Here is a 25,844-nt window from a genome sequence, read left to right on the forward strand (position 1 = left end):
TAACCCTAACCCTAACCCTAACCCTAACCCTAACCCTAACTCCTAACCCTAACCCTAACCCTAACCCTAACCCTAACCCTAACCCTAACCCTAACCCTAACCCCTAACCCTAACCCTAACCCTAACCCTAACCCTAACCCTAACCCTAACCCCAACCCTAACCCTAACCCTAACCCTAACCCTAACCCTAACCCTAACCCTAACCCTAACCCTAACCCTAACCCTAACCCTAACCCCAACTCCTAACCCTAACCCTAACCCTAACCCTAACCCTAACCCTAACCCTAACCCTAACCTAACCCTAACCCCAACCCTAACCCTAACCCTAACCCTAACCCTAACCCTAACCCTAACCCTAACCCTAACCCTAACCCTAACCCTAACCCTAACCCTAACCCTAACCCTAACCCTAACCCTAACCCTAACCCTAACCCTAACCCTAACCCTAACCCTAACCCTAACCCTAACCCTAACCCTAACCCTAACCCTAACCCTAACCCTAACCCTAACCCTAACCCTAACCCTAACCCTAACCCTAACCCTAACCCTACCCTAACCCTAACCCTAACCCTAACCCTAACCCTAACCCTAACCCTAACCCTAACCCTAACCCTAACCCTAATCCCTAACCCTAACCCTAACCCCAACCCTAACCCTAACTCCTAACCCTAACCCTAACCCTAACCCTAACCCTAACCCTAACCCTAACCCTAACCCTAACCCTAACCCTAACCCTAACCCTAACCCTAACCCTAATTCCGAAATCACGTGATATTGTAATTCTGGCCGACATTATGAATTTTGCTCAAAAATTATAAAAATTCTAGAAAAAAACTACAAATCAAATTTTTTACTATTAAATAATATAAAAAAGTAAATTACTACTATTAATACATCTTATTAAACGAATTTAACAGTAGTAATTTTATTTTTTTATAATCATTAAATAAAAAAAAATAAAATTTTAATTTTTTTTTTTAAATTTAAAAGAATACTTTAAAATTAATTTTAATAAAAACATCCTTTTTTTTTGTCGCTTCTCTATATACATATTATAGAACTTTTAAAAAAGATATATATTATATATATTTTTGCTTATTTTACAACTTTACTTAATAGCCAATTAAAATAGCGTTTTTGACTTTTATATATAAAATATTATGTTAATGTGATATTGCAATATACTTCAGATATAAGATTTAAACCCTTAATAAAATATAAATTATATTTATATTTTATAAATTATTAAACAAATTAATTGATTTTTTATTTTTATATAATTATAAAAATTCTCCGATAAATAATTTCTTTTTATTGCGTATATATTTATATAAGTTTTATACATAAATTGATTTTTTTAAAAAATAATTTAAAAAATTAATTCTGATAATTATAGAGTTCATCGAAACCTAATTTCCACCAACTTTTAAGCACATTAATTCTCTAATAGTTTCACCTTTTAAACTACATCTTTTTTGCGTAACTAAATCGGTACCACTTCGAAAAAATACGTTCTACAAGTACGGCGCTGTCGCTAAAAACAATAAAAATATATTATTAAATAATTAAAAATATTATTATAATAATGTTATTTTTAAATATTAACCCAATAGCTAAATAATCTAAAGCCATTTTAGAAAGATTTGGATAATTAACTTCTTGTACCTATTAAAAAAATTAATAAAAATAAGTTTATATTTAATAATATATATATTATAATTAAATTTTACAATAAAATTTACCTTCCACCATGCAAGACATCTGTCGATTTAGATATAATTGGTCTCTAAAATAAGATTTTAATTCATCATCCCGTTCAGTTTTTCATTTTTTGAAAATATGTGAAAGAAGATCGTCTTCTAAATTATCTGAAGACGCTAATATCTATATTATTTTTATAAAAATTATTCCATATATCTGTAACAATTTTTTTAGCTTCTAAAATATATTCAGCCTCCCAATCATCGTCATCATAATATTGTAATTTTAATCATTGATCCATTGCTATTTAATAATTGCGAATAATAAATAATAGACTATTTCTATTTGTACACAACGTGTGCGAAACACGGATCACGTGATTATTATCATATTCGGTGATCTGCATAAAAATTTCCTTTTTGGGAAATTTGTGTAACGAATTTTCATTTTTACGGAGTAACAAAAATTGCCTTTTTTGGGTTGTGTAACGTTGCTCAGATTTCCAAAAATGGAAATTACGGTAAATTTTGGCTGGAATTATAAAATTTGGCCGAAATTATTGGGCGTGACATATAATATGTGATAAATAAGGTTTTTCTTACTGAAGAAAATTCTAAGCCCCTAGAATAAATAGTAAAAATGGAAAACTAAAGGGTGTGTGACATGGGTGACAAATTAAAGTCACGTGATAAGTATTTCGCACACTAGTGTATTTTAAGAAATTTTCTAAATAATAAATATAAATTTATAAAAATTATAAAATACACTTTTTGTAATTCAACTAACCTGCGGCAATTATATATATATGTCCACCAGTAGTAGGATAATATTCTTCAATTTTATTTTTTGCGGCAGTTGTCGCATTCTTAATTTCAATTCTTATATTATTATTATCAATAATATCTTCTATTTTGTCTAATAGATAATTATATCGCAGGGGATGGTAAAGGCAAGAGTAGGATATAATTGACCAGTAATATAATCTGAACATATTTTAAAATACTATATAAAATAAAATTCATAAAATATTAATAAATAATTATTTTTTTAAAAAACAATAATTATAATTTACAAACCTGCATTAGTGAATGAATTTCTTCAATAAGCTTCCATTCATTATCTGAAAATAAGTAATGTTTTAAATCTCTATCAGCCGAAGTGAAATTATGAAGTGCTTGTTAAAGTTTTAAAGCTCGTTCAATCATAATTTCTGTAGAATTCCAACGTGTCTTGATATCTGGGAGTAATTCAAGCTCTGGAAGTTCAATAGCAACACATTGCTGTTAAAAACGTTCTCTTCGTGGGATGCACGTATCCTTACTACTAATTTTCGAAGCCTAATACAGTCGACTCCGGTTATAACGAACCTGTTTGTACCGAAACCTCGTTATACCGAATCATAATTTCCAGAACCGATTTTTTATAAATAATTTCACTGGATATAACGAACTTTATAATAAAACACTATATAACGCATCCGAACTAAACTTAACCAGCCCCTATATATCAGCTATATAATAACTTTATACTTTCTATAACGAACGGTCATGTGACTATATAGTACCCGGCGCCAATTTTATATCGCAGAATTACTAGTAATTTTTTCGAAAATTTATGTTAAAAGAAATTATAATTTTGGCCAGCATTACAAATTTGGCCTAAATTAGCCTATAAAGAAAACTAGTTCGGTATATTATATAACGAATTCACTATATACCGAACTAAACCTTCCGAACGGAGTTCGTTATATCCAGAAATTGACTGTATTAAATATTAATATAATAAAAAGAATAAATTTTAGTATTAAAACTTAAATTATATAGTATATTTATAATTAATAAATTACTTTATAAATAACACTCATTAATTCATTAGTAATTTCTCCAATATCTAAATTATCATCATCATTCAAATCAGATATATAAAGATTTTCAACAGCTTTTTTTGCCGCTAAGTTAATGATGCGTGCGAAACATCTTACACGTTGATTGTTTGGATTAAACGAAATATTTTTACTACGTAAAGAACTAGATATTTTATTTAGCATAACATCCATATTTGACGCATTGTCGCACCCTATAGCTAAAAGCTAAAAATCAAAAAAAAATATTAAAAAAAATTAAAATTTCTAAACCAATATAATTACATACTTTTGTTTCTATATTAAAATCTTCCAAAACCTTCAAAAATTGTTGAGCAAGGTTTTCTCCAGAATGCTGTCCCGATAAAAGGCAAAAATCTAAAGTTAAACTTTGTAATTCACACTTTTTATTAATCCAATGAACAGATATACCAAGAAATGGTAGTTGGTTTTTACTTGTCCAAGCATCTACTGTAAAAAAAAGCAAACCAGGAGTTTCCTATTTTTAAATTATATTATTATTAATATTTAAAAATAATTAGTATAATTATTATTTATGCGATTACTAAATACTAACTTGTAATTCCAGGCGAACTTTATCTTTTACTTGCCTCAAAATTTTGCACTTAAATCTCTTCTTAATGTATTTGCCGATGGTACATTAACACTAGGCCACAAATATTTTACCATATTTTTAAATTCCTGACATTCGATTGCGATAAATGGTTGGTCATCTCGCACTACCCATTGGAGTAATTTTTTTTTTTGAAACCATGCTGTGTAGGCTTAAAAAAATAAACAAGTAAATGTTCTAATTAATACTGCTTATTGCATAATATTTGTATTGAAAATTAAAATATTAAACTAACTTTTTCATTATTATTACTATTTGTTTTTTCAGATTCACCAAGAATTTCGCTATGGATTCTTTTAATATGTCTCCAAAGATTTGAGGTATTATCTCCAAAATCCTTCCTATTATTCAAACAATACAATTAATTTTAGATTGTAAATTTATAATATTAAAGCATGAAAATATATACTTACGCACAATAGTCACAATACCAGCGACTTAGTTCATCATTGAATGTAAAATATTGATATACAGGGGATACTCTTTTTTTAACAGAACTTTCGTCATCTTTACCAATGTTAATGATACTATCATTGTTTGTATTATTAGAAGAATCTGATGATGACATTTTATAATTTTATAAAAAACAAAAAAACCAAATTATTAATACAATAAAGTGAATAAACCCAACAAAATAATTTTTTTTTTTTATAAATGATTTTGAAACGTTTTTAAAAAAAAGAATAATATTAATGCATAAATCTGTATAACGATTCGTAATCGTAACCAAAATACTGAAAATAGCAATCTTCTTATCAAACATTTATTTAAATTTTTAATATGCATGCATAAAGTATAGTACGTATAAATCATATGACTATACATTATTATTAGACCAATAGGACGAAAAATATAAAAGTAAATAGAGTAATTGTTGGATATCAAACTTTGTTAAATCCCAATTCCTGTATCTTAGATTATTCCATAATTGATAAATCCATCCACAATGATTTGGCATTTGTATCTCTTTTTCTATCCAGCTAATTTAACTAGTAATGAAAAAGTTGGGTAATATTTATGCACTCTTTTTATATGCAAAAATTCAGCATTCCACACCTTACTATTATTCAAGTATATATTGAATTAGAAGAGCTCAAAATAACTCCACTCATGGATGGTGTGAATCTTGGTACTTTAACACAATTTGGCAATTCTTAATGTAATATATTTACAAATCAATTAGACAAATTCATTGGCAAATTGATTGATTTCAGAAAATGAGTTTCAACCATTTTTCATCTATTCTCAAAGCTTGCCAATCTCTACAACGTGCAGGAATAAGAAGGAGAGATGCTATTGTGAGTGCCAACTTCCCCATAAAACATATTTATATAGACCTTGAGGGTGATGTATCTAACTTCCAGGATTGTTCCTATTAAAAAAAAACCAAATAAAGGAACGTCAGTAACGTTTACTAACGTTCCCATAATAGAAAAAATGCCGACCACTACCATTCCATTAGTGGTTCGTATCTACAAGCGCCTCCAAAATGTAAAGATATTGTTATAACTACAAATACCTTATTTTCCGAAGTTTTAACCCGTCTCAAGTCTCAACTTCTTATTTCAGAGTTCCAGACCAAAATTCAAGTCCAGGAACCATTCTCTAAAGTAAAAAACGAAAAGGGACGTTAGTAACGTTCCGAAAGTATTATGGGTTATAGAAAAACAACAAATACTTTATTTTCCAACGGGTTTGTTTGCAGCTCCTCAAATTTTATCAACACCAAACTGATAAATGTGTTAACGTTCCCCGTCTTATATAATAAACTGTCTACTTTTTGAAGAAATACCAACATTAATAGTTTAAAAATCCTCTTCCGAAAATGGACCAACATTGCTACTTTGAACGTCCTCTTTCGAACTTCGAAGATGGAGGAACGTCGGTAAGTTCAACACCCTCACCCTCCATAGAAATTATTTTGTTGATATGCTTCTTCACAAAAAAATACTCCAATTATTTAAACATCAATCACAGAATCTTCAGATCCTCCAGAAATACCGTTTCAAATTTTTCTCTCAATTCTTTCAGTTCTAGACATATGACATCAAACACGAACGATCCACAAAATCAACCAACAATAGATCCCTACGCTGCTCCAGGTATGGCAACAAATAATAGTGTCGGAAATAATACATTTGAACCATTAAAAGAGAAAGGGAATACAAAAGGGCAAAGGGGAATACGAAAGAAATGGAAGGTAATACGAAAGGAAAGGGTAAATACGAAATGGGAAAGAAAATACGAAAGGAAAAGAGGAATACGAAAGGGAAAGGGGAATACGAAAGGGAAAGGGGAATACGAAAGGTTCCGGGGTTTGGGGTATTCCTCACAATGCAAATCTAGTCGTTCTCTTTTATGAGACTCGGCGTTATTCTTTTTCTTCAAAATCGGAGAAGGAATTGTCTCTTACGTTTTAACAATACCCCATTCTCCCCTCGACTTGCCATTCCAGAGTTCCAGACGTCCAAGAACCGTTCCTAAAGTAAAAAATGAAAAGGAACGTTAGTAATCGTTCCAAAAATAAAAAAATAACCACGAACTCTCATATTTACAGCACTCCGGTGTTTAGTTTATGTAGAGTTCCAGGCTAAATTAACTTTTTTAGCTATTCCCGGTAAAAAAAGTCGATCCGTTTTTTATATTCCATCCTTTTTCCGTAGAAGGCTCATATTTCCAGAATTAATAACCTTATATCAGGAAAAATTTTGACATTTTTTCTAAGTCTTTTGTATAATAAATCTTCTTTCCATCCTTGGTATTACAAAAAATTCATAATTTTGGATATTCGAAACTTTTTCGTTAGAAAAGTCAGCACAAGTGACAGCTCCTCGTTTATTCAATGGAGCAGTTTGAGTTCACGGAATTTATCGAATTGTTTTCATTTTCCGTGAATGAATCCGTGAAAGGGTTATTTTTTACGGAGTTTTTACATAAAATTTTTTATAGGAATTCAGTTGTTTTAAATAAAAAATAGATTATCAACCGATCGGTAAATTGATTCGGCAAGTCATATGACTGATACCGATCTTTATGAATACTACGTAATTTGGTTATTGAAAATTTTTATTTTATAAATTTTTTTAATAAATAATTTAATATATAAATTACATAAATTATAAAAAAAAAAAAGCTTGCAAGCCGGCTTGAATAAGCCACGGCTTGGCTTAGCTTGAAATAAGCCGGCTTGATGGCTTATAAGTGAGATTCAAGCCGGCTTGATGCAAGCTGGCTTATAAGCCTTCAAGCCAGCTTGGCTTATGGGGAGCTTTAAGGTAATCGCGGGCTGTAGCAGGCTTTGAGCTGAGATTAGCACTAAAATAGCTGGATGGAAGGACTACGATACATATGTTACCTGTTGAAAGTCCTCCATGAAAGTAGGTGCTCTCTAAAGGTCGTAAAATAAATTGAGTACCAGTATCATGCAATGGATTAAGGATGAGTAGGCGGCGTGTACCTAGCTTCAGATCAGCCTAAAATGGCCCAATGGGGGATGTCTTCTAAATGGTGCTGTTACCTGAAGAATTAAGTACTCGGTATAATGGTTGCCCATGGAGATGATAGAACACAGACCCAAGATTAGTCTCATAAGAGGCAATGGGTGGTCTGGCCGTAAACACTAGCAAAGTAAAAAGACGATTTATCACCATAAGGGGGCGATCCTCCGGACAAATGCCTGCTACTTCGTCTGAGCCGGTCACTACAAAGTATACCACTTGGGGTAAATAACTGTACTATCGGTGCTAGGTAATCGCGAGCTGTAGTGGCCTTTGAGTGAGACTTAGTACCTAAAATGGTGGTATGGAAGGGTAGAGATCCGCACGGGTACAGGTCAGGTCGGGTAATTTGTACGACCCGAACCAAAAAATTTTTATCGTGCCGGTCTGGTCGGGTAACCTGCTCCGACCCGACCTGACCCGTGCTGACCTGAAAGTATTCAGGTCATTTTTCTATAAAATAATATGAAAAAACGCCGTTTTGGCGATTTTTTTCATAAAAGAAGTGGAAAAAAATGCCGTTTCGGCATTTTTCCATTAAATAATATGAAAAAATGCCGTTTTGGCGATTTTTTTCATAAAAGAAGTGGAAAAAAATGCCGTTTCGGTATTTTTCCATTAAATAATATGAAAAAACGCCGCTTTGGCGATTTTTTTCATAAAAGAAGTGAAAAAAAATGCCGTTTTGGCATTTTTACATAAAATAATATGAAAAAACGTTGTTTTCGCGATTTTTTTCATAAAAAAGTGAAAAATGCCAAAACGGCATTTTTCCATAAGATAAATGAAAAAATGCCGCTTTGGCGATATTTTCATAAAAGAAGTAAAAAAATGCCATTTCAGCATTTTTCTATTAAATAATATGGAAAAATGCCGCTTTGGCGATTTTTTTCATAAAAAAAGTGGAAAAAATGCCGTTTCAGCATTTTTCCATTAAATAATATGAAAAAACGCCATTTTGGCAATTTTTTTCATAAAAGAAGTGGGAAAAAATGCCGAAACGGCATTTTTCCATAAAATAATCTGAAAAAAAGCCGCTTTGGCGATTTTTTTCATAAAAGAAGTTGAAAAAAATGCCAAAACGGCATTTTTCCATAAAATAATATGAAAAAACGCCATTTTGGCGATTTTTTTTCATAAAAGAAGTGAAAAAAATGCCGAAATGGCATTTTTCTATAAAATAATATGAAAAAACGCCATTTTGGCAATTTTTTTCATAAAAGAAGTGAAAAAAATGCCGAAACGGCATTTTTCCATAAAATAAAATGAAAACCGCCATTTTGGCGTATTTGTTTATAAAAAACAATGCCGAAACGGCATTTTTTTCATAAGGTAACATGAAAAAACGCCGTTTCAGAGTATAAACATTTTTTTTGAGCTAAAGTATTCAGGTTGACAGGTCAATCGGGTCGGGTCAAACCTGTAACCCGACCTGATACCGGGTCACGAATTTGACAACCTGACCTGAATATTTCGGGTCAACCCGACGGGTCACCCGAATTGACCCTTACCCGTGCGGAGCTCTATGGAAGGGTACTAGATGGTTGATGTTACCTGTCGAAAGTCCTCCATGAAAGTAGGTGCTCTCTAAAGGTCGTAAAATAAATTGAGTACCAGTATCATGCAATGGGTATAGGATGAGTAGGTGGCATGTACCTAGCTTCAGATCAGCCTAAAATAGCCTGATGAGGGATGTCTTCTATAGTAGTGCTGTTACCTGAGGAATTAAATACTCGATATAATGGTTGCCCATTGAAGATGATAAGACACAGACCTGAGATTAGTCTCATAAGAGGCAATGGGTGGTTTGACCGTAAACACTAGCAAAGTAAAAAAATGATTTATGATCAATAATAGCTAAATGGTCATCCTAAATGGTAAAGTTGAGGGTGCAATGTCTTAGTGGTAGTTAGACCTTTTGTTAGGTCTTAGGCCAATCAAGGTGTTCGTGCACAGAACAGGTAGCATGGTTATAGGGTTCGATTCCCTACTCTTTGGGTTCTGGTTAGTGATCCCTAATGGTTGATACTCACCATAAGAAGTAATCCTGGACAGATGCCTGCTACTTCCTGTCCGAGTGGTTACTACAAAATATACCACTTGGGGTAAACAACTGTACTATCGGTGCTAGGTAATCGCGGGCTGTAGTGGCCTTTGAATGAGACTTAGTACCTAAAATGGTGGTATGAAAAAGTACTAGATGGTTGATGTTACCTGTCGAAAGTCCTTCATGAAAGTAGGTGCTCTCTAAAGGTCGTAAAATAAATTGAGTACCAGTATCGTACAATGGGTATAAGATGAGTAGGTGTGTGTCTGCAACTTCAGATCGTCTAAAATAGCCCGATAGAGAATATCTTCTATAGTGTTGCTGTTACATGAGAAATTAAGTACTCGGTATATGGTTGCCAATTGAAGATGATAGGATACAGACCCGAGATTAGTCTCATAAGAGGCAATGGGTAGTCTGGCCGTAAACACTAGCAAAGTAAAAAGACGATTTATCCTATGGAGATGATAGGACACAGACCCGAGATTAGTCTCATAAGAGGCAATGGGTGGTCTGGATGTTAACACTAGCAAAGTAAAAAGACGATTTATAGCTCGTTGGAATCACCTCATCAAGACAAATCGAATGGTAGTAAGCTCATCTCTCTATGATTAATATTGACAGAGTTATTACTTAAAAACCATTTAATATTTTTTAATTTTGGAAATTGATCTAGTGATTGGATTTCGATGTATCTTATACCATTAGATTCGTCTTATCAAGACGAATCGAATGGTAGTAAGATCGTCTTTCTAGGATCAATATTGGCAGAGCTATTACACAAAAACCATTAATATTTTTTTAATTTCGGAAATTAATCTAGTGATTGGATTTCGACATATTTTATACCATTAGAACCGTCTCATCAAGACGAATCGAATGGCGGTAAGATCATCTCTCTACGATTAATATTGGCGAAGTTATGATACAATAAAGTTTTAAGTATAATTTTGGCTAAAATTATGTTAATTTTTGGCCAGAATTATGATATACAAATATAAGAAATTTTTTATATAGTCACATCTTTTTATAATCACCAAATATGGACTGTCCCAAATGTGTGACTATAAAGAGAGTTGACTATATTGCTAATTATTAAACTTGCATTATAATTAAAAATAAAGGACCGATTAAGGAGTATATTACTATAAATATATTTGTATAATGAATAATAAACAAAGTTAATAAATGTTAAATACAGTGCAGTACCTCTATAACCGACCAATTTTATAGTCATAATGTGACATTTTCAAAAAGATGTCACATTAGCAAAAAATAATATTTTAAAATTCTAACTGATAATTTTAATAAAGCACATCAAGAGCTTTTAAACTTATCGGGTTAGATTAAAAAATAATAAATTTTGCTAGTGTTACATAAGTTTGAAGTTCAGATAATTTATTATGATAGGAAAAATTTGAGAATAAGTGATTTTTGTGTAACATAAAAAAAAATAATAATTTGATAGTGCTTATTCAAATAAATCATTTTAGCTTATAAACTTACCTATGCTTTGTTAAAAAAATTTTGAAAAAAAAATTTAAAAAAATTTTTGGTAGTTTTTATTTATTACAAATTATATTATATCTATTTCTCAAAAAGAAATCACAGGAAAACTTGTTAAAAAAAATATAAATCCCACAGAAAAGTTTCTGATAATATACTTAATCAAATTACTTTAAATAATTATAATAAATAATAAATTATATATAAAAAATTATGCATAATTCTAATTAACATTAGGTATTGCATTAGCCAATCAAATTTATTTTAAGTCATGTGATTTTGTATTATGTCAGCAAAAAAATTGAGAAAATTTTTTTATTTGCTTAATGTATTTATTTTTTTAAAAGCTATTTAATTTTAAAATTTTATAAAATTCTGACCATTAGATCACAAGATATAAGGGGTACCTATTATAGAGGTACCGCACTGTAAATCTGTAATACTCCATTTAATAAATAAAGTTATATCCAGAATATTATATTATAAATAAGTATTTATACTCTGGGTATTTTACAAATTTTAAGATTTTAAATTGAAAATTTCTATGTAAAGTATCTGGGTACTTTAAAATTCTGATAATTTTTTTTAAAGGAGTACTGTGTATAGAAGAGGGTACTGTAGCCCGCGATATACAGTAGTTCTAGCGTTTTTTTTGATTTTACATGTAAAAACTTAAAGAAACGTTTTCGCAACTTCTTTAATAAATAATAAAAAAAAAAGTTGTAAAACGTTTCGTTTATGCATGCATTATTATATAAAAATGTTTTGCAACATTTTTTGTATAATAGCTTATTTGGCTCATGAGCCAGCTCGAGCTTTTTGAGCTAAGTCTGTTACAACCAGGGCCGATGATTTTTTGCGGCGCTAAAAGGTAAATTTTGTGTGTGATAAAAAATTTTTTTGTGATTTGCGGTGATACTAAATTTTTATAAATTATGTGTAATTTTGTGGCGCATTTTAATAAAATATGTGAATTTATGTGTAAAAAAAATTTATTTCATTTATTTCTTTATCTATTTGTAATTGATCAATTAAAATACAACATATTAAGTTGTTTTAATGACTCTTCAGATAAACTTTGACGATTAGAATCTAAAAGTGTATTATATAAAGAAAAACTACGTTCCACTGCACAGCTTGAAATTGGTAACCAAATATAGTCTAATGCAATGCTAGAAAGAATTAGCAAATGAACTGATAAACTTTTCCAATAATCACCTAAATTAGTTTCATCCAAATTTTCATTAAATTCCAACCCACAATATACTGCCCATTCACATAATAGACCGTTAGAAGGATTATCAAGTTCCATAATTGCTGAATAATGACGAATATCCTTTCTTTGAATATTTCCTAAATGAATATATTGTGGGTTAAAAACCTGACATGCATTAAAAAGTGAGCATGCAGGATGATTAGGAATGTGAGCTGAAAATTTGTCATGTGCTACTTGAAAAGCTTGACGAAATATTGGGTAAAAATCATCAGGGTTAAATAAATGTTGTTGAATTATGTTTTCAATTTCAGAACCAAAATAAGGTGCAGTAATATTTGATTCAATAAATGCTGTAAGTTGCTGTAATCGGCCTTCAACAAAAGGAAAAACTGGTTTGTTTTGTTGTTGAAAAAAAATCCAAATCCTGTACAAACTCTTTGGCAAAAATTGAAATAAAGTAAATATAAATTGTAATGATGCCAGTATCTCGTAAATTTTGTAATGTTGTGTAAATAGTTTTTACTGTTTCATTTTGTGATTCTTCTTCATATTCGCGTCTAAAAAAATCAGCCCAATACTGGATGTGATTTTTTGCATAAAAAACTATTCAAAACCAACTATTCCACTGCGTTTGATTTGGAAGTGGAATTTTGCGAGGAGAATTAATGCCATTCATTTTAAGATGAGTTATATAACGATTCCTTCGTGCAGGTGATTTGACAAATGATTCCTTGATTTTAGCTAAAAAAGTCTTTAATGGTAAAAATTGTAAGAAATCTCTCCAGGTTTCTCTAATTACATTAAAAATATTCATTATAAAGTTCGCTAATATGTAACTCACTTTTAATTAAAAAAATTATGCAATTCCTTACCCAATGAGATTTAAATATGTGCTGGGTATGGCACATGAATTAATTGAGGCATAACTGGCTTTAAAACTTCACGATAACATTTTTTCATATACGCGGCTGAATCAGATAAAAATAAACGTGGAATATTAAGAGATATATTGTAAGAATGTAAAATGGGTAGAAGTGTTTGTCCAATAGTTGTGTTGTTAACCTGTTGTAAAAAATTAACAGAAACCAGTTTTGTATCTTGTCGATAAGCAAAAAGTGTATTAACAACACTACGTGCACAATCATCACTAAGCTCATCCATTATAATACAAACAGGTTTTGAATTAAAAATTGAAAGGAGAGTTTTTGTATGATTTTCAAAAACAGAAGGCAAATACAATTGACGTAATGTTGGAGCTTGAGGAATTGCTCCTCCTTCTTTAAGATATTTTTTAAAAAAAGGGAGGAGATAATTAATTTTTTCTAATGGAATATTTGCATTTGCAAATGCTTGAATTAAACTTTCTACAACTTCTCTTTTGGATTCAGCTGCAAGTAAAGTTGTTTCTAAACTTTGCTGATTTTTTTTGTTTTTATTAGCTTCATAGATTTTTTTTTGCGCTAGGTGCTTTTTTCCTAAACAATGAGAATCTACTGTTGATTTATGTCTCCATTCCACAGAAAGGTCGCAATAATTACAAAATAAAAGATTATTTTCAACACGAAAAACATCTGGATGTTCTTTAATTCTTGTATAAATTGTTACAGCATTAGCTTTATTAGTTTTAGCGCGTTTTCTAAATAACATTTTTAAAGTGAAAAAGAGATTTTGATTATCGAAAAATATTTTTTTGTGATTTTATATATAACCCTGAGAATTTTGTGATATTATGCGGTGATCAGGAGTAATAAATGTGTTTATCACATAATTTTGTGAGTTATGTGAATTTCTGTGAAATGCTGAATATCATCGGCCCTGGTTACAACCTTAAGCTTTTTGAACTGAATCTAATAACTGGCTTGAGCTCTTCCAAGCTGACTCGTAAGCCACTAAGCCAATTTAATCATAGCTTGGCTTAAAAAGCTTGAGCTAACTCATGAGCCAGCTTAGCTCGTGTAGAGCACTACTCTTTATGTCAAAAAACATTTGAACGAAAATGGAATGAACTTATTAAAGAATTTCCAGCCTGTGATGAACAATACCTTACAAGAGTTGTAAAAATAGTTGAGCTTGTTATCAATCGTAATTTTAGTACTGGAATATAAAGTACGTAACGGGTAGAGGCTACTAATAAAATAATTAAGGATAAATTAAATAGATCCTTGTGTCTAACTAATATTGTTAGAGAAATTCAAAAAATATTTGATCAACAATCAAAAAAAGTGATATTAAATGAATATAAAAATGAAATTCTTACTAGAGAAATACTTTTAGTAATGGCCCTATAAAAAGTCTACATCCTTAAACTGTACTAGTTTTATGGTTAAAATATCCTTATATAGTAATAATATTCTTAAAATATACTGAAATTTGTACGAACAGTATATTTAAAATAGTGTTCTATAATAATAAATAAGTTTAAATTATACGAAAAATATACTTAATTTTTAAATGTAATATTAACTGGTATTTTAAAATATTCTGATTAGATATGGAAAATATCCTTAAAAGTAATTTATCAGTAATTTAGGTATGTTAATATAATATTCTTAAAATATACTGAAATTGTACAAATGGATATTTAAAATAGTGTTTCGAATTGTAATATTTTAAAATATTCCGGGAAGGACTATATACTATTCGTATCGGTTTCACAAATGACCTGGTATGTGATGATGTGTCCTTAAAATATTCTGATCGAGTACATGAATATTTCGATCGGCAAAAAATTAAATAAAATAACGTAATTAGATTATTTAATTTTATAAACTAAATTTCTTTCTTTCTTTAAAAGACACGAATTATTTTTTGAAAAAAGATGTCAAAAACTAAAGACAAATGCAAGAATTGTGCAGGTAAAAAATGAGAACAAAAAAAAACAAAAAATAAAATGTGTGGCAATATAAATCGAATTTTATATCAATTTTTTTGAATCAATATTTCATAATTATAGATTTCGATGCCAAGTTAGAGTTCATTATTTTCATTATTTTTATTTTGTTTTTTATTAGTGCATTATTACTAAAAGTTTCAGAAACAATGCCACCGGGAGAACCAGGAAGACCATCACTACCAGTAATACTAGGAGGAATTATTAGGACAAATGGTTCTGGATTATCTTTAAAAATATCGATCTTTCTAATCTTAATAGCACGGTTGGTAAAGTCTTTCTGAAGGTTAGTTTTAAATTACTATGATTTTATATTTAATATATAGGCGAACACGGTATAGCAGTAATATTGAGATTTTGTTATGTATAATTATTATAAAGTTATTAATCCAATTTTCATATTTATATTATAAGCATCGCGAGATATCGAAGGAAATTCAAACAAAAAACATGTTAGGGAAAGTGATGGTAGTTCTTTTTCATCGTTTCTTTTGTTGTTTACAAAAAGTAAAATTCTTCTTTACTTATTTATAGATGATCAAGTAGAAATATTAGAAATATCGGATACCAATAATACTAACGAAGATTTTTGTACGTTTCAAATTATGTCTTATAATCTTAATAATTAGAACAAACAATAATACTAAATTTATGTTTATTGTTTCTATATAAGGCTCAACCCTAAAAAATGATAAAAAAAGAGTGAAAATCGGTAAAATTTCGTATTTTTTTTCTACTTTGTTGATTAACAAAAGTAATATTTACTTTTTGGTATTTTAAATTATATTAGGCAATACTTCGATATGTAAAAAAGTGACTAAACCGGGTATTGTATAATTAACAGAAAGCAAAACTTGTGAACTTGAATCTGAAGTAATATATATATATTTTTTTCTTTAGACAAAGAAAGTTTATTGGCTATTAGTAATATTGGAGATCCTATTATAGATTCATTATTCTATTCTTTGGGCAAATTGAAAAAAACTGGAGTTAAAAGTGTAGCAATGAATTTGGTTAATAATAGTATCCGATTTATCACATTAGACTGAATTTATAATTTTATATTATAAAATGTAAAAAAAAAATAAATAAAAAATTATGAATGATTTTTACGTAGAATAATTAATGTAAGTAAATTATTCGTTCAATTAACTTTTCAGCTAAAATTTAAAGTCATGGGATGTTTATTAAGTTGCCAGCTGGCACAATATATACAAAATATTTTAATTTTACGATAAAATCGCAACTGTACTACGGCACTATCTTATTATTATTATAAAACTCATGATTTCATCATCAGTCACTCCTCCTTTCCATCATAGTCTCCTTCCTCTTCCTCTACGTCCAACCCCTCCTCCTCCTTTCCCTCCTTTTCATCATAGTCTCCTTCCTCTTCCTCTACGTCCAGCCCCTCCTCCTCCTTTCCCTCCTTTCCATCAGCGACCTTTCCCTTTCATGTCATTATGAATTTCCTCTACCTCATTATCGTCCAGTTCCTTTTCCTTTCCCTCCTTTTCCTTTCCCTCCTTTTCTTCTCCCTCATCATCTTCGTTAATTAAATCATCAAATCCATTTATCAAGGTTCCATTTTTTTTGTAGAACCAAATTTAGCTTTGACATACATTTTTTTTTAATCGAATAATTCCCATTGATTTCCACCACTTTTAACATTAGACTTTTTTTAATTATACTTGCCAAAGTATAGAACCCATTCTCATCAATACTACAATATTGAAACCCCAGATATTCAATATTTTTATTGGTACCCTTTAATAATGCCTCTAAAATATATATAACACCTTTTTTACATATCAAACAATCATTAATTATTAGTTGTTTTAAATCCGGCCAGTTAGCCAAAGATCGACTAAGCATTTTCGATGTTTTTTTAGTGAAAAAATTATCTTCGAGATTAATAATTTGTAACTTCTTACACAAACTTAAAGACTCTATTATTCGACAAAGATCTGAGTTATAAAAGCTGTTTCGAGACAAAATTACTTTTGTTAGTGTAATTTTATGTTTATGTAGAACCATAGAAAGCAGTTTGGAACACTGTTTTCCTAAAACATTTTCTTTTATTGAAAATGTTTCTAAATAAGAAGTTTTCCTTCTCGAATTCAATAACGATTCTAATATAACTGTACCTCCTTCGCCTAACCCCCCGCGTCGTCGATTATCAAGTGCTTTAAATTAACATTATTAGTTAAAAAAACTTTTAACGCCTTTGCACCGCTTTTTCCTAGTGCATTTTTACTAATTATCAGTTCTTCCAAATTTGTGCTTTCTTTAATTACTTCGCATATTTTTCTCAAAATTTCAAAGGTTTCTTGTTTGTTATTTTTAGTGAAGACACTCTCGAGGTTCAATTTCTAATTCAAATAAAAACTTTAGATTTATATTTAAAATATATCTTAATTTGTATAATAAGGTTAACCTTGAACTTGGTAGTTTTAAGCGTTTCGATTAGTTTGTCAATTGTATTATTCGTAATTCTGTTCTCACTTAAGTCGATTTCTGGCAAGATATCCATGTTTACGATATAAAATTGGATGTTGAAAAAAAAGGAAAAAAGAGAGTTAAAAGCATTTGCAGTTCATTAAGAAATTTCACACGATTCTCCATATTGCGGTTGAATACATAAAAAAGGAAAAAAAAATCCTCGTTAATATAACCTAAAAAGAAATTTTACATGATTTACTATGTCATCAATCTTTTCATCATTACACCAGTATTATGCCCATAGTTAAATTTTAATTTATTAATTGTTAAGTTATTTTCAGTTTCTTCTCTTAAGGAGAATCATGCGGCTTAAAACTAAGCGCATACATAGGATTGGTATCGTCCAAGACTCAGGTTTCTTCTTCTAGAAAATAAAATTTTCTTGAAGAGGATCCTGCGGCTTAAGACTGGGCGCATATCGATACTTGTTCTATCTTATTTATACACATTGTTTTTGCTGATTTTTATTTCTGAAGACTCATACTTCACGTATATTAATCAATCTATTACTCTATTTTATGTCTTCCTTCTATATAGATACTTGAAAGAAAAAACCATTTGGAACGGCCTTTCAGGTAATTAGGTGTAAATGTATTTATATTAAAAATATTATAACTAACGTTTTTTCGTTTTTAGAATCAGAACATCTGGACTTTGGAATGGACTTTAGGTAAATATGAAAGAAAAACATATTTTTGGAATGATGAACTTTCGGTAAGTTTCATCAATGTTTTTAAAATTTTTGTTTTACTGTTGTCTTACCATTATTTCTCCTATTGTCAGGGACCTCTCGCTACACTAAATTGAGATTGTCAAAGTGAAAACCTTCCCTTATTTGTTAAAATTGCCCTTATTTAAAATCAGCATAGTCAATTTTTTTACTTTATCTACGAATAATTAAAATTATCATTATACCTCCTAAAATATTAGCTAATATATCGTACTGTCATTGCTAAAAGTAAAAATTACTTTTACTAATTTACTAATTGTTGTTATAATATGACTTTAGTGACAGTAATAATCAAAGCTTTGATGTTCCATTTCCTTCAGTGTTAGAAGATACATCTAAAAGGTAATTGATCGATTATTTATAATAAAAAATATAACTTACATTTTCCTAATAATTACTTTAGCGATGATCAAATTCTTGATGATTATGATTATGGACCTTTTAAGATCATTGATAATTATGATAATGATAATTCAGAGACAGAAAGTGGTACTTCTGAAGAGTATGATGGTTTTGAGGAATTTGAAATAACAGCAGAAAAAGAGAATAAAATATGGGACGGTATGTTTAATATTATAAATTTAAAATTTTAAACTAGATCATTAATTAATATTTAATTTTTTAGATACATAAAAACGTATACATAAATAACATATCGGAGTTTTTTTCATGTAAAAATAGGCTAAGCCACAAATTGATTTATTTATTTATTTATTTATGATAGTAAACGATAGCAATTATAGCAAGTTTATTTAGCAAATGTTAGAATGCGCAAACAATAAAAGATTGCATATTATTTAGCCTTTTATTCATGTAAAATTACTAAATTACTTATAATGCTAATTTATAAATCTGGAGGTTGCAACGCTTTTCGAGTCCATTTTTTATCATTATAATATAAATTCATTCTAATTATAATGCAAAACTATTTGACTGCAAAAAAATTTTTTTTTCTCTGTTTACTACCTACTCATTACCAACCATCTCGTCAAAATTAACCCCCTGAAATATCAAAATATTCCTTAATAATTTCAATTTTAATCCTCTTGTTTTCCCTATTTCTTTCTTGAGTTTTTAATTCTTCGTCATAACTAATCAGCTTGCCTGTACGGACCAAATTGATCCATATTTCAAAGTTAATTGCCGTCTTTACTCCACTCTTAAAAAAACATGCGCTTAATTCTTCGAAAGAATCTAAAAGTCGCCAATCAAAATTGGCTACTTCTAGTAACCTGTATATACGTGGTGCTCGCTGAAGCATCAATTCCAAATTCGGTAAAGAAATTAAGGGGTAAAATTGAGCAATTAATATTTTTGCTTGAGATTTTGTCGTCTCTGATTGTTTTCTGTTTAAGTTTATCTCACAAAAAGCCTGTAATTGTATGTATAACTTAAAAAACCCGATATGAAACCTTAGTTCCTTGCGTCTGGCCATTTCTTTATTTCCTTGCTCATTTGCTTCTCCCATTACGGATAAAAATATATCCTCTGATAAATCTTTTGCAATCTTCTTGAATTCATCAGATAATTCAGTAAGTGATGAAGTCTTTTCTTGCACACGAATTGGTAAAATTTTAAAAGAACTGCAACTTTTTTGATTGTCATCAGAAATCAAATTAATACGTTGAGTACCACGAAAAGATTGAAAATCTTGTGTTGAATTAATCTTTTCCAAATGACTAATGAGGGCTTCTCTATACTCTTCTTTTTTACTGAAGATTGACCTATCGCGTATAGGTGGATTATTTGGCAATTTACCAATATAACCTAGCAGCTTATGCAAATCTTCCGCCAATCTTATACTTGCCATATCCAATTCTTTGAATTTCTTTAATTCGATAATATTTGCCTCGAAGCTGAGATCCGAGGCTTGATTATAATCATAATGAGGAAAACTGGCATTAATTGTTATATCATCGGAGTTAACGTGATTTGGCTTTATCACTAATGTTCCTGTGGAATCCATAAATCGTATATTATTATTAACCAAGTTCATTGTTACACTTTTAACTCCGGTATTTTTCAATTTGCTCAATGAATATAATAACGAATCTATTGTGGGACCTCCGATCTTATTAATGGCCAATAATATTTTTTCGTCTAAAGAAAAATATATATATTATTTCAAATTCAAGTTTCAGAGTTTACTTTCTGTGAATTATACAATACCCGGTTTAGCCCTTTTACGCATCGAGGTATCTAATATAATTTAAAATAACAAAAAGTAAGTATCTCTTTTGTTAATCAACAAGGTAAGAAAAAAAATGCGAAAATTTACCAATTTTCGTTCTTTTTTTATCATTTTTTTGGGTTGAACCTTATACATTACAATAAATAGAAAATAATAAACATAAATTTAAATATTACTGTTTGCTCTAAATTACTAAGATTATAAGATATAAATTGAAACTTACAAAAATCTTCGTTAGCATCATCAGTATTGGTATCCAATACTTTTACTTGATCATCTATAAAATATAAATAAGAAAAAAGGAATTTACTTTTTGTAAATAAAATTGTGTTAATTAATAACTATTTAATAAACTTTAATATTACTGTTATACCGTGTTCGCACATATATTAAATATAAAATCATATTAATTTTAAAACTAACCTTCGACCATGATCCTGTTCTTCATTCCTATCATCATTGTCAAATTCATTATTTATATTTGGTTTTTTAGTGCCATTATTACTAAAAGTTTCAGAAACCCCAACCCCGACACTAGGAGAACCAAAAGAACCATCGTCACTTGTAACACTTGGAGAAATTATTAGGACCAATGGTTCTTGTTTATCTTTAAATATATCCAATTATGAAATATTGATTCAAAATTGAAGTAGATATTAATTGATTTATTAGAATTAGATACAAAATAAATAATTAACTTTGCAAACCTGTTGCAGGCTGTTCTGTTTCGGGTTGTTCTCCAGAATCAAAATTATAAGGTAAAATACTTTTTTGCAGCTGGATAATTGGTATTTTTAATGATCTTAAAGAGTCCATATTTTAAAATTGCGATAAAGGTGGTAGAAAGAATTCAGTATTTTTTTAAAAAAAGAAGAGAATTAGAGAAAGAAAAACCAAAAAATGAATTTTTAATTTTTTTTTTGATAAATTTATTAATCGTAATATGTAATTCTATTTCATGGCTTTTTTGCTGCGACATATTAATCGTAATATGTAATTCGATTTTTTTTTTGTTTGAACATATTAATCGTAATATGTAATTCGATATTGAATTACATCTTTACATCTTTTAATGGAAGCGGTGTATTTATACTTTAATGGCAAAGTGGATTTGATGAACCAAAAATGGAAGTGCACGCGTAAGATTTAATTGTGTTATAATAATGATGTTCCACCACCTTAGCGTGACACATTAAACTCTGTGCAACATCCACATTTCTCCCATTCGGTATTTTTTTTTCCGCAAATAAAAAATTTTCTCACTAAAAAAAAAATGACAATTTTGATGGTAGCAGAATGTAACAGTTAGGATTGACAAAAAATTTTTTTTTCTCGTGTGAAAATAATTATTAGATATATAATAAATAAATAAAAAAAAATAATAGGTGGGTTATTAAACTTGCGTAATGTGCAATGCGATCATAAATTGAATCATTACGTTAGACGTTTTCGTCTTACGAACCGGGAGACCTAAAAAAATCTTCAGGTAAAGAAAATTTATCATTCAGTTACACGTTGATTTTTTTATTAAGATTTATTTGAAATATATATATATATATTTGCCGATTGACTTTAATATCACAACAGGGTTCGTACAGTATAACATATAATGTATAACGTCAGGTTAGGTCTGCATCATTTTCGTTTACATTCATTTATATCTTTCTTTTTTTCATTCTGTCTTTTGGCTCTTTAGTCATTTTATTCGCTGTCTTTTGGCTCTTTAGTCATTTTATTCGCAATACCTGTAATTTTATTGCACTTTGTATTGTCACTACTCTTTGCGCTAGATTTTATCCTTCATTCTTAAAACTAGTTTACCAAGCACGTCAATATTTACAACTTACAACAACGTTTCCCCTTTTCCCTCGTCCCTGTCCCCTTCTTTGTCTTCTTTCTTGGCCTTCTTCATCCCTTTCCTCCCCTTCTAAACGAGTAATCCTAATAAAATAAAAGTGAAAAATTATATTAATTTAAGGAAACTTATTAGCAAAAAAGTTGATTACTTACTTCCTCTCTGCCTTCTTTAATTCATTATGTACCCGCAGCAATTCTCTCTGATCATCTCTGTAAGCCCGATTCATACCATTCACTTGCTCTTGAAGTTCCTGCACCTTTTTTTCCAATTCCTTTATGTAATCTAATGGGGGAAAAAAAATTGGTTAACTTGATCTATGCGCAGCTCGACCAAGCGGGTTTCTCCATCTTAGGTTGACACCGATACCGCTTAGACGTCCACAGATTCGTTTTAGAACAGACGTCCACAAGTCACCTTTAGAACAATCCAAAGACGTCCACAGGATCATTTCAGGACAAACGTCCACAAGCCCTCTTTAGAACAATCTAAGCCCCCAGGATATCATAGAGAGGAACCCACCTGCAACTACCTGACGAGCACTTCCTCTCTTGCTCTTAATGCGAGCAATTCGTTTTTCCTTCGAACGTTGAGAGCGGTGTCTGACCATCGTGAATCTATTATATAAATTAAAAGTTATTCCTATCATTAAAACTATCTCGGCAGGCTAAAACCTTCCAAGCAGACCACAGTTTTAGACGTTACGAAAACTTAAAATAATTTTTACGTAATTGGATTGTATATATAGGAAAAAATGCGTGAGAAAATACATGTTTCAAAAAGAAGGATTTTAGCAAATACACGAGAACGATAAGATCTGATGAATTTTTTGTGAAATGGGAAAAATGGGGACAAAGAAAAGTACAAAATTAATTACAAACAACGTGCTAGAAACTTTAATCGGAATAGTACAGTATGCCGATCTGGTTGTTAACTGAAAGTAAAATTTACTTTTTGTCAGTATTCGTATTTTATTTTATAAATTATACAAATATTAAATAAATGAGCTATTAGTAATTACGTAAAAGTAGCAGATCTTGTTTGACAAACTCCTTTTCTCGTGAAAAAATGATTTTTTTTCTCACAAAACTTGTTTCGTATGGAAGATATATCATTTTTATTTCATATGGGAACATATCATTTTTTTCTCCCATCAAAAAAAAAATTTTTCACGTAGTTCTTTGGGGAACAGAATAGTTGGGAGAACTGAATTATAATAACATATAATTTATTAACAAAATTATTCATTTTCTATACATTTGCAATTATTTTCTAATTTATTTTCTATTTCTATTATTTGGTTTAACTTTTGTTGATATAATTCAACGGCAAATGTTTTTTGCCGTTTTAATTGTGTAATTTCTAAATAAATGTTAGTAATTGATATATATTATTTATACAATAATAATTTATAATTACCTTTATCTTTATTTTCAATTGTTTCGTTTAAAGAGTTGACCTAAACCAATTTTTTAATTAGAAACCAGATAACAACCGAATACAATTATATACTCCATCTTTTATTAAACCCTCCAAAAAAAAATAAAAAAATAAAAAATAGAAGAAAAAAAATAAAAAAAGCTATCTAAAAGATCTGAAAAACTACGGGCGAACCTAGTAACCACTCTAGGCGGTTCTCAAGTGTTCACTCACCTTATCTCTTTTTCTTTTATTATTCGAAAAGGATTTATTTTTTCGTTCTTGTAATTTATTTTGACTTCTTTTGTGAACCATCTTCATTTGTAAGTTATCATAATTGAAGGGAAAGGTATTTATAAGATTTAAGCGATTTTTTAGAACAAAAAAGATTAAATGTGTAAAATTTCTTATCAAAGTAATTTATAGTGTGTAGATTATTTATTAATGATTAGAACAATTAAACATTGCGTAATGAGGCGTGGACAAATTACGCGTTACACAATTCAAATTATTTATGCGGAGGTAATCTAAACGTCTTCAAATTTTTAATTTAATTCGAATGAAATGCCGAATACTGATATAGTGTATGAGAAGATGAATTAACCAATAGTTTATCATAACAAGATTTATTGAACTAATTAAGTCAAAACTATGTATGATTCGTTTTATACAAGAACGAAGAAATTGTCATCTCCGAGATCAAGTTTATTTATTTACTTGATTTTGCTTTTCTTCCTCTTTTTTTGGGGACATTATTTTGATTTTCTTTGTCATTTACACGTTGTTTCCGGACCCTTTTTGGAGGATCACTTTGAACTTTTTCATTAGTACGTAGTTCTGGAGGCCGGACCTGAACTTGTTCATCAGTACGTGGTTCTGGAGGCCGGATCTGAACTTGTTCATCAGAAGGCTCAACTGGAGAAGGAGGATCTTGTTGTGCTTGAGGAGATGGTGGAGGACGGTCCTGTAATGCTGGAGAATTTTGTGGTGGAACTCTTAAATTATTTTCTAATTCATTTTTTTTTTTTTTCAGATAATAGCCTATTATAAATAAAATGAAATAATTAATTTCTACTATAAACCAACTAGGTATAAATAAAGTTATTATTAACTTACGTTTATTTTGTATAGTACTAACAAGCATCTCCTTTACAGCCCAATCGGCTGCGGTTATAGGGAAGTCAGGAGCCTTTTTTTTAAACTATAATATAATAATTTTTAGTATACTTCGAAAAAAAAAAGAAATGACGAAAATTAAAATTTAATATTTACAGAACGAACTATTTGTGCAGTTATTGTATGCTTTTGACTCCTATAATCGGCGGTAAAATCTACATTCTTTTCGTAGAGACATTCTCGCATTATCTCCTATTACAAAAATTTACTATTAAAAAACAATTTTTATCTTTTATTAAAAATTAATAAATAGTTACCAAATAAGCAAGCCAGCGTTGCTTTTCATTTTTTAATCCTAACGCATCTTGTAAATTATATTTAGACGTAGGCTTATATATGGGCCTGAGCTATAATATAGTAATAAAGTAAGAATTTTTGATTATAGATTATTAAAAATATTTTTATATTTTTACTTTTATACCTCAGTTTCGGGTGTTTGTTCCATTTTTTTTAAATTTTTTTAAAAAAATGCGTAAAGAAATGAAGAATCACTAAAGATAGCATGTATTTATACTTTATACTTAAACGTGACGCGACTGACGCGTTGTTTATTTTTATTTTTTATTGATCGCGAAATACCATTTATAGTTGTTCGATACCATTTTCTGATTTTCTGTCC

The 25,844-nt window shown here is 29.7% G+C and overlaps 8 protein-coding genes across 9 annotated transcripts; 3 read left to right on the plus strand and 5 right to left on the minus strand.

The window, feature by feature from the left end:
* Window positions 1-6,067: 6,067 nt before the first annotated feature.
* Window positions 6,068-6,558, plus strand: OCT59_006766 (uncharacterized protein; the record flags this gene model as incomplete). Its single annotated transcript, XM_066138464.1, has 2 exons — window positions 6,068-6,081; window positions 6,228-6,558. 2 exons carry the CDS (start codon window positions 6,068-6,070, stop codon window positions 6,556-6,558), a joined length of 345 nt encoding a protein of 114 aa, XP_065998278.1.
* Window positions 6,559-15,280: 8,722 nt separating this feature from the next.
* OCT59_006767 (uncharacterized protein) lies at window positions 15,281-16,819 on the plus strand (the record flags this gene model as incomplete). 2 transcript variants are annotated; one of them, XM_066145110.1, is made up of 9 exons in its annotated part: window positions 15,281-15,317; window positions 15,416-15,617; window positions 15,679-15,695; window positions 15,767-15,820; window positions 15,887-15,943; window positions 16,026-16,064; window positions 16,143-16,178; window positions 16,253-16,375; window positions 16,653-16,819. In XM_066145110.1, 9 exons carry the CDS (start codon window positions 15,281-15,283, stop codon window positions 16,817-16,819), a joined length of 732 nt encoding a protein of 243 aa, XP_065998279.1. The 2 variants fall into 2 exon arrangements, with proteins under 2 accessions (XP_065998279.1, XP_065998280.1); XM_066145111.1 differs by having other exon boundaries at window positions 15,301-15,317; window positions 15,474-15,617.
* A 371-nt stretch (window positions 16,820-17,190) lies between these two features.
* On the minus strand, window positions 17,191-17,885 carry OCT59_006768 (uncharacterized protein; the record flags this gene model as incomplete). The annotated part of the gene is made up of 4 exons (XM_066146749.1): window positions 17,191-17,219; window positions 17,287-17,538; window positions 17,610-17,724; window positions 17,790-17,885. The coding sequence occupies 4 exons, from the start codon at window positions 17,883-17,885 to the stop codon at window positions 17,191-17,193; spliced, it is 492 nt and encodes a 163-aa protein (XP_065998281.1).
* Window positions 17,886-18,156: 271 nt separating this feature from the next.
* On the plus strand, window positions 18,157-19,217 carry OCT59_006769 (uncharacterized protein; the record flags this gene model as incomplete). Its single annotated transcript, XM_066147372.1, has 7 exons — window positions 18,157-18,195; window positions 18,403-18,429; window positions 18,491-18,524; window positions 18,638-18,671; window positions 18,864-18,926; window positions 18,988-19,145; window positions 19,210-19,217. 7 exons carry the CDS (start codon window positions 18,157-18,159, stop codon window positions 19,215-19,217), a joined length of 363 nt encoding a protein of 120 aa, XP_065998282.1.
* Window positions 19,218-19,538: 321 nt separating this feature from the next.
* OCT59_006770 (uncharacterized protein) lies at window positions 19,539-21,591 on the minus strand (the record flags this gene model as incomplete). The annotated part of the gene is made up of 6 exons (XM_066148060.1): window positions 19,539-20,684; window positions 20,754-20,783; window positions 20,863-20,901; window positions 20,999-21,084; window positions 21,199-21,382; window positions 21,483-21,591. The coding sequence occupies 6 exons, from the start codon at window positions 21,589-21,591 to the stop codon at window positions 19,579-19,581; spliced, it is 1,554 nt and encodes a 517-aa protein (XP_065998283.1). The 3' UTR covers window positions 19,539-19,578.
* Window positions 21,592-22,604: 1,013 nt separating this feature from the next.
* On the minus strand, window positions 22,605-23,240 carry OCT59_006771 (uncharacterized protein; the record flags this gene model as incomplete). Its single annotated transcript, XM_066148705.1, has 3 exons — window positions 22,605-22,716; window positions 22,786-22,915; window positions 23,153-23,240. 3 exons carry the CDS (start codon window positions 23,238-23,240, stop codon window positions 22,605-22,607), a joined length of 330 nt encoding a protein of 109 aa, XP_065998284.1.
* A 630-nt stretch (window positions 23,241-23,870) lies between these two features.
* OCT59_006772 (uncharacterized protein) lies at window positions 23,871-24,370 on the minus strand (the record flags this gene model as incomplete). Its single annotated transcript, XM_066149325.1, has 3 exons — window positions 23,871-23,992; window positions 24,050-24,089; window positions 24,284-24,370. 3 exons carry the CDS (start codon window positions 24,368-24,370, stop codon window positions 23,871-23,873), a joined length of 249 nt encoding a protein of 82 aa, XP_065998285.1.
* Window positions 24,371-24,758: 388 nt separating this feature from the next.
* Window positions 24,759-25,670, minus strand: OCT59_006773 (uncharacterized protein; the record flags this gene model as incomplete). The annotated part of the gene is made up of 5 exons (XM_066150019.1): window positions 24,759-25,090; window positions 25,166-25,250; window positions 25,322-25,417; window positions 25,483-25,572; window positions 25,647-25,670. The coding sequence occupies 5 exons, from the start codon at window positions 25,668-25,670 to the stop codon at window positions 24,759-24,761; spliced, it is 627 nt and encodes a 208-aa protein (XP_065998286.1).
* Window positions 25,671-25,844: the final 174 nt, after the last annotated feature.

The sequence above is a fragment of the Rhizophagus irregularis genome, chromosome 15, assembly GCF_026210795.1.
Source record: "Rhizophagus irregularis chromosome 15, complete sequence".
In the NCBI taxonomy this organism is placed as follows: Eukaryota; Fungi; Glomeromycota; class Glomeromycetes; order Glomerales; family Glomeraceae; genus Rhizophagus; species Rhizophagus irregularis.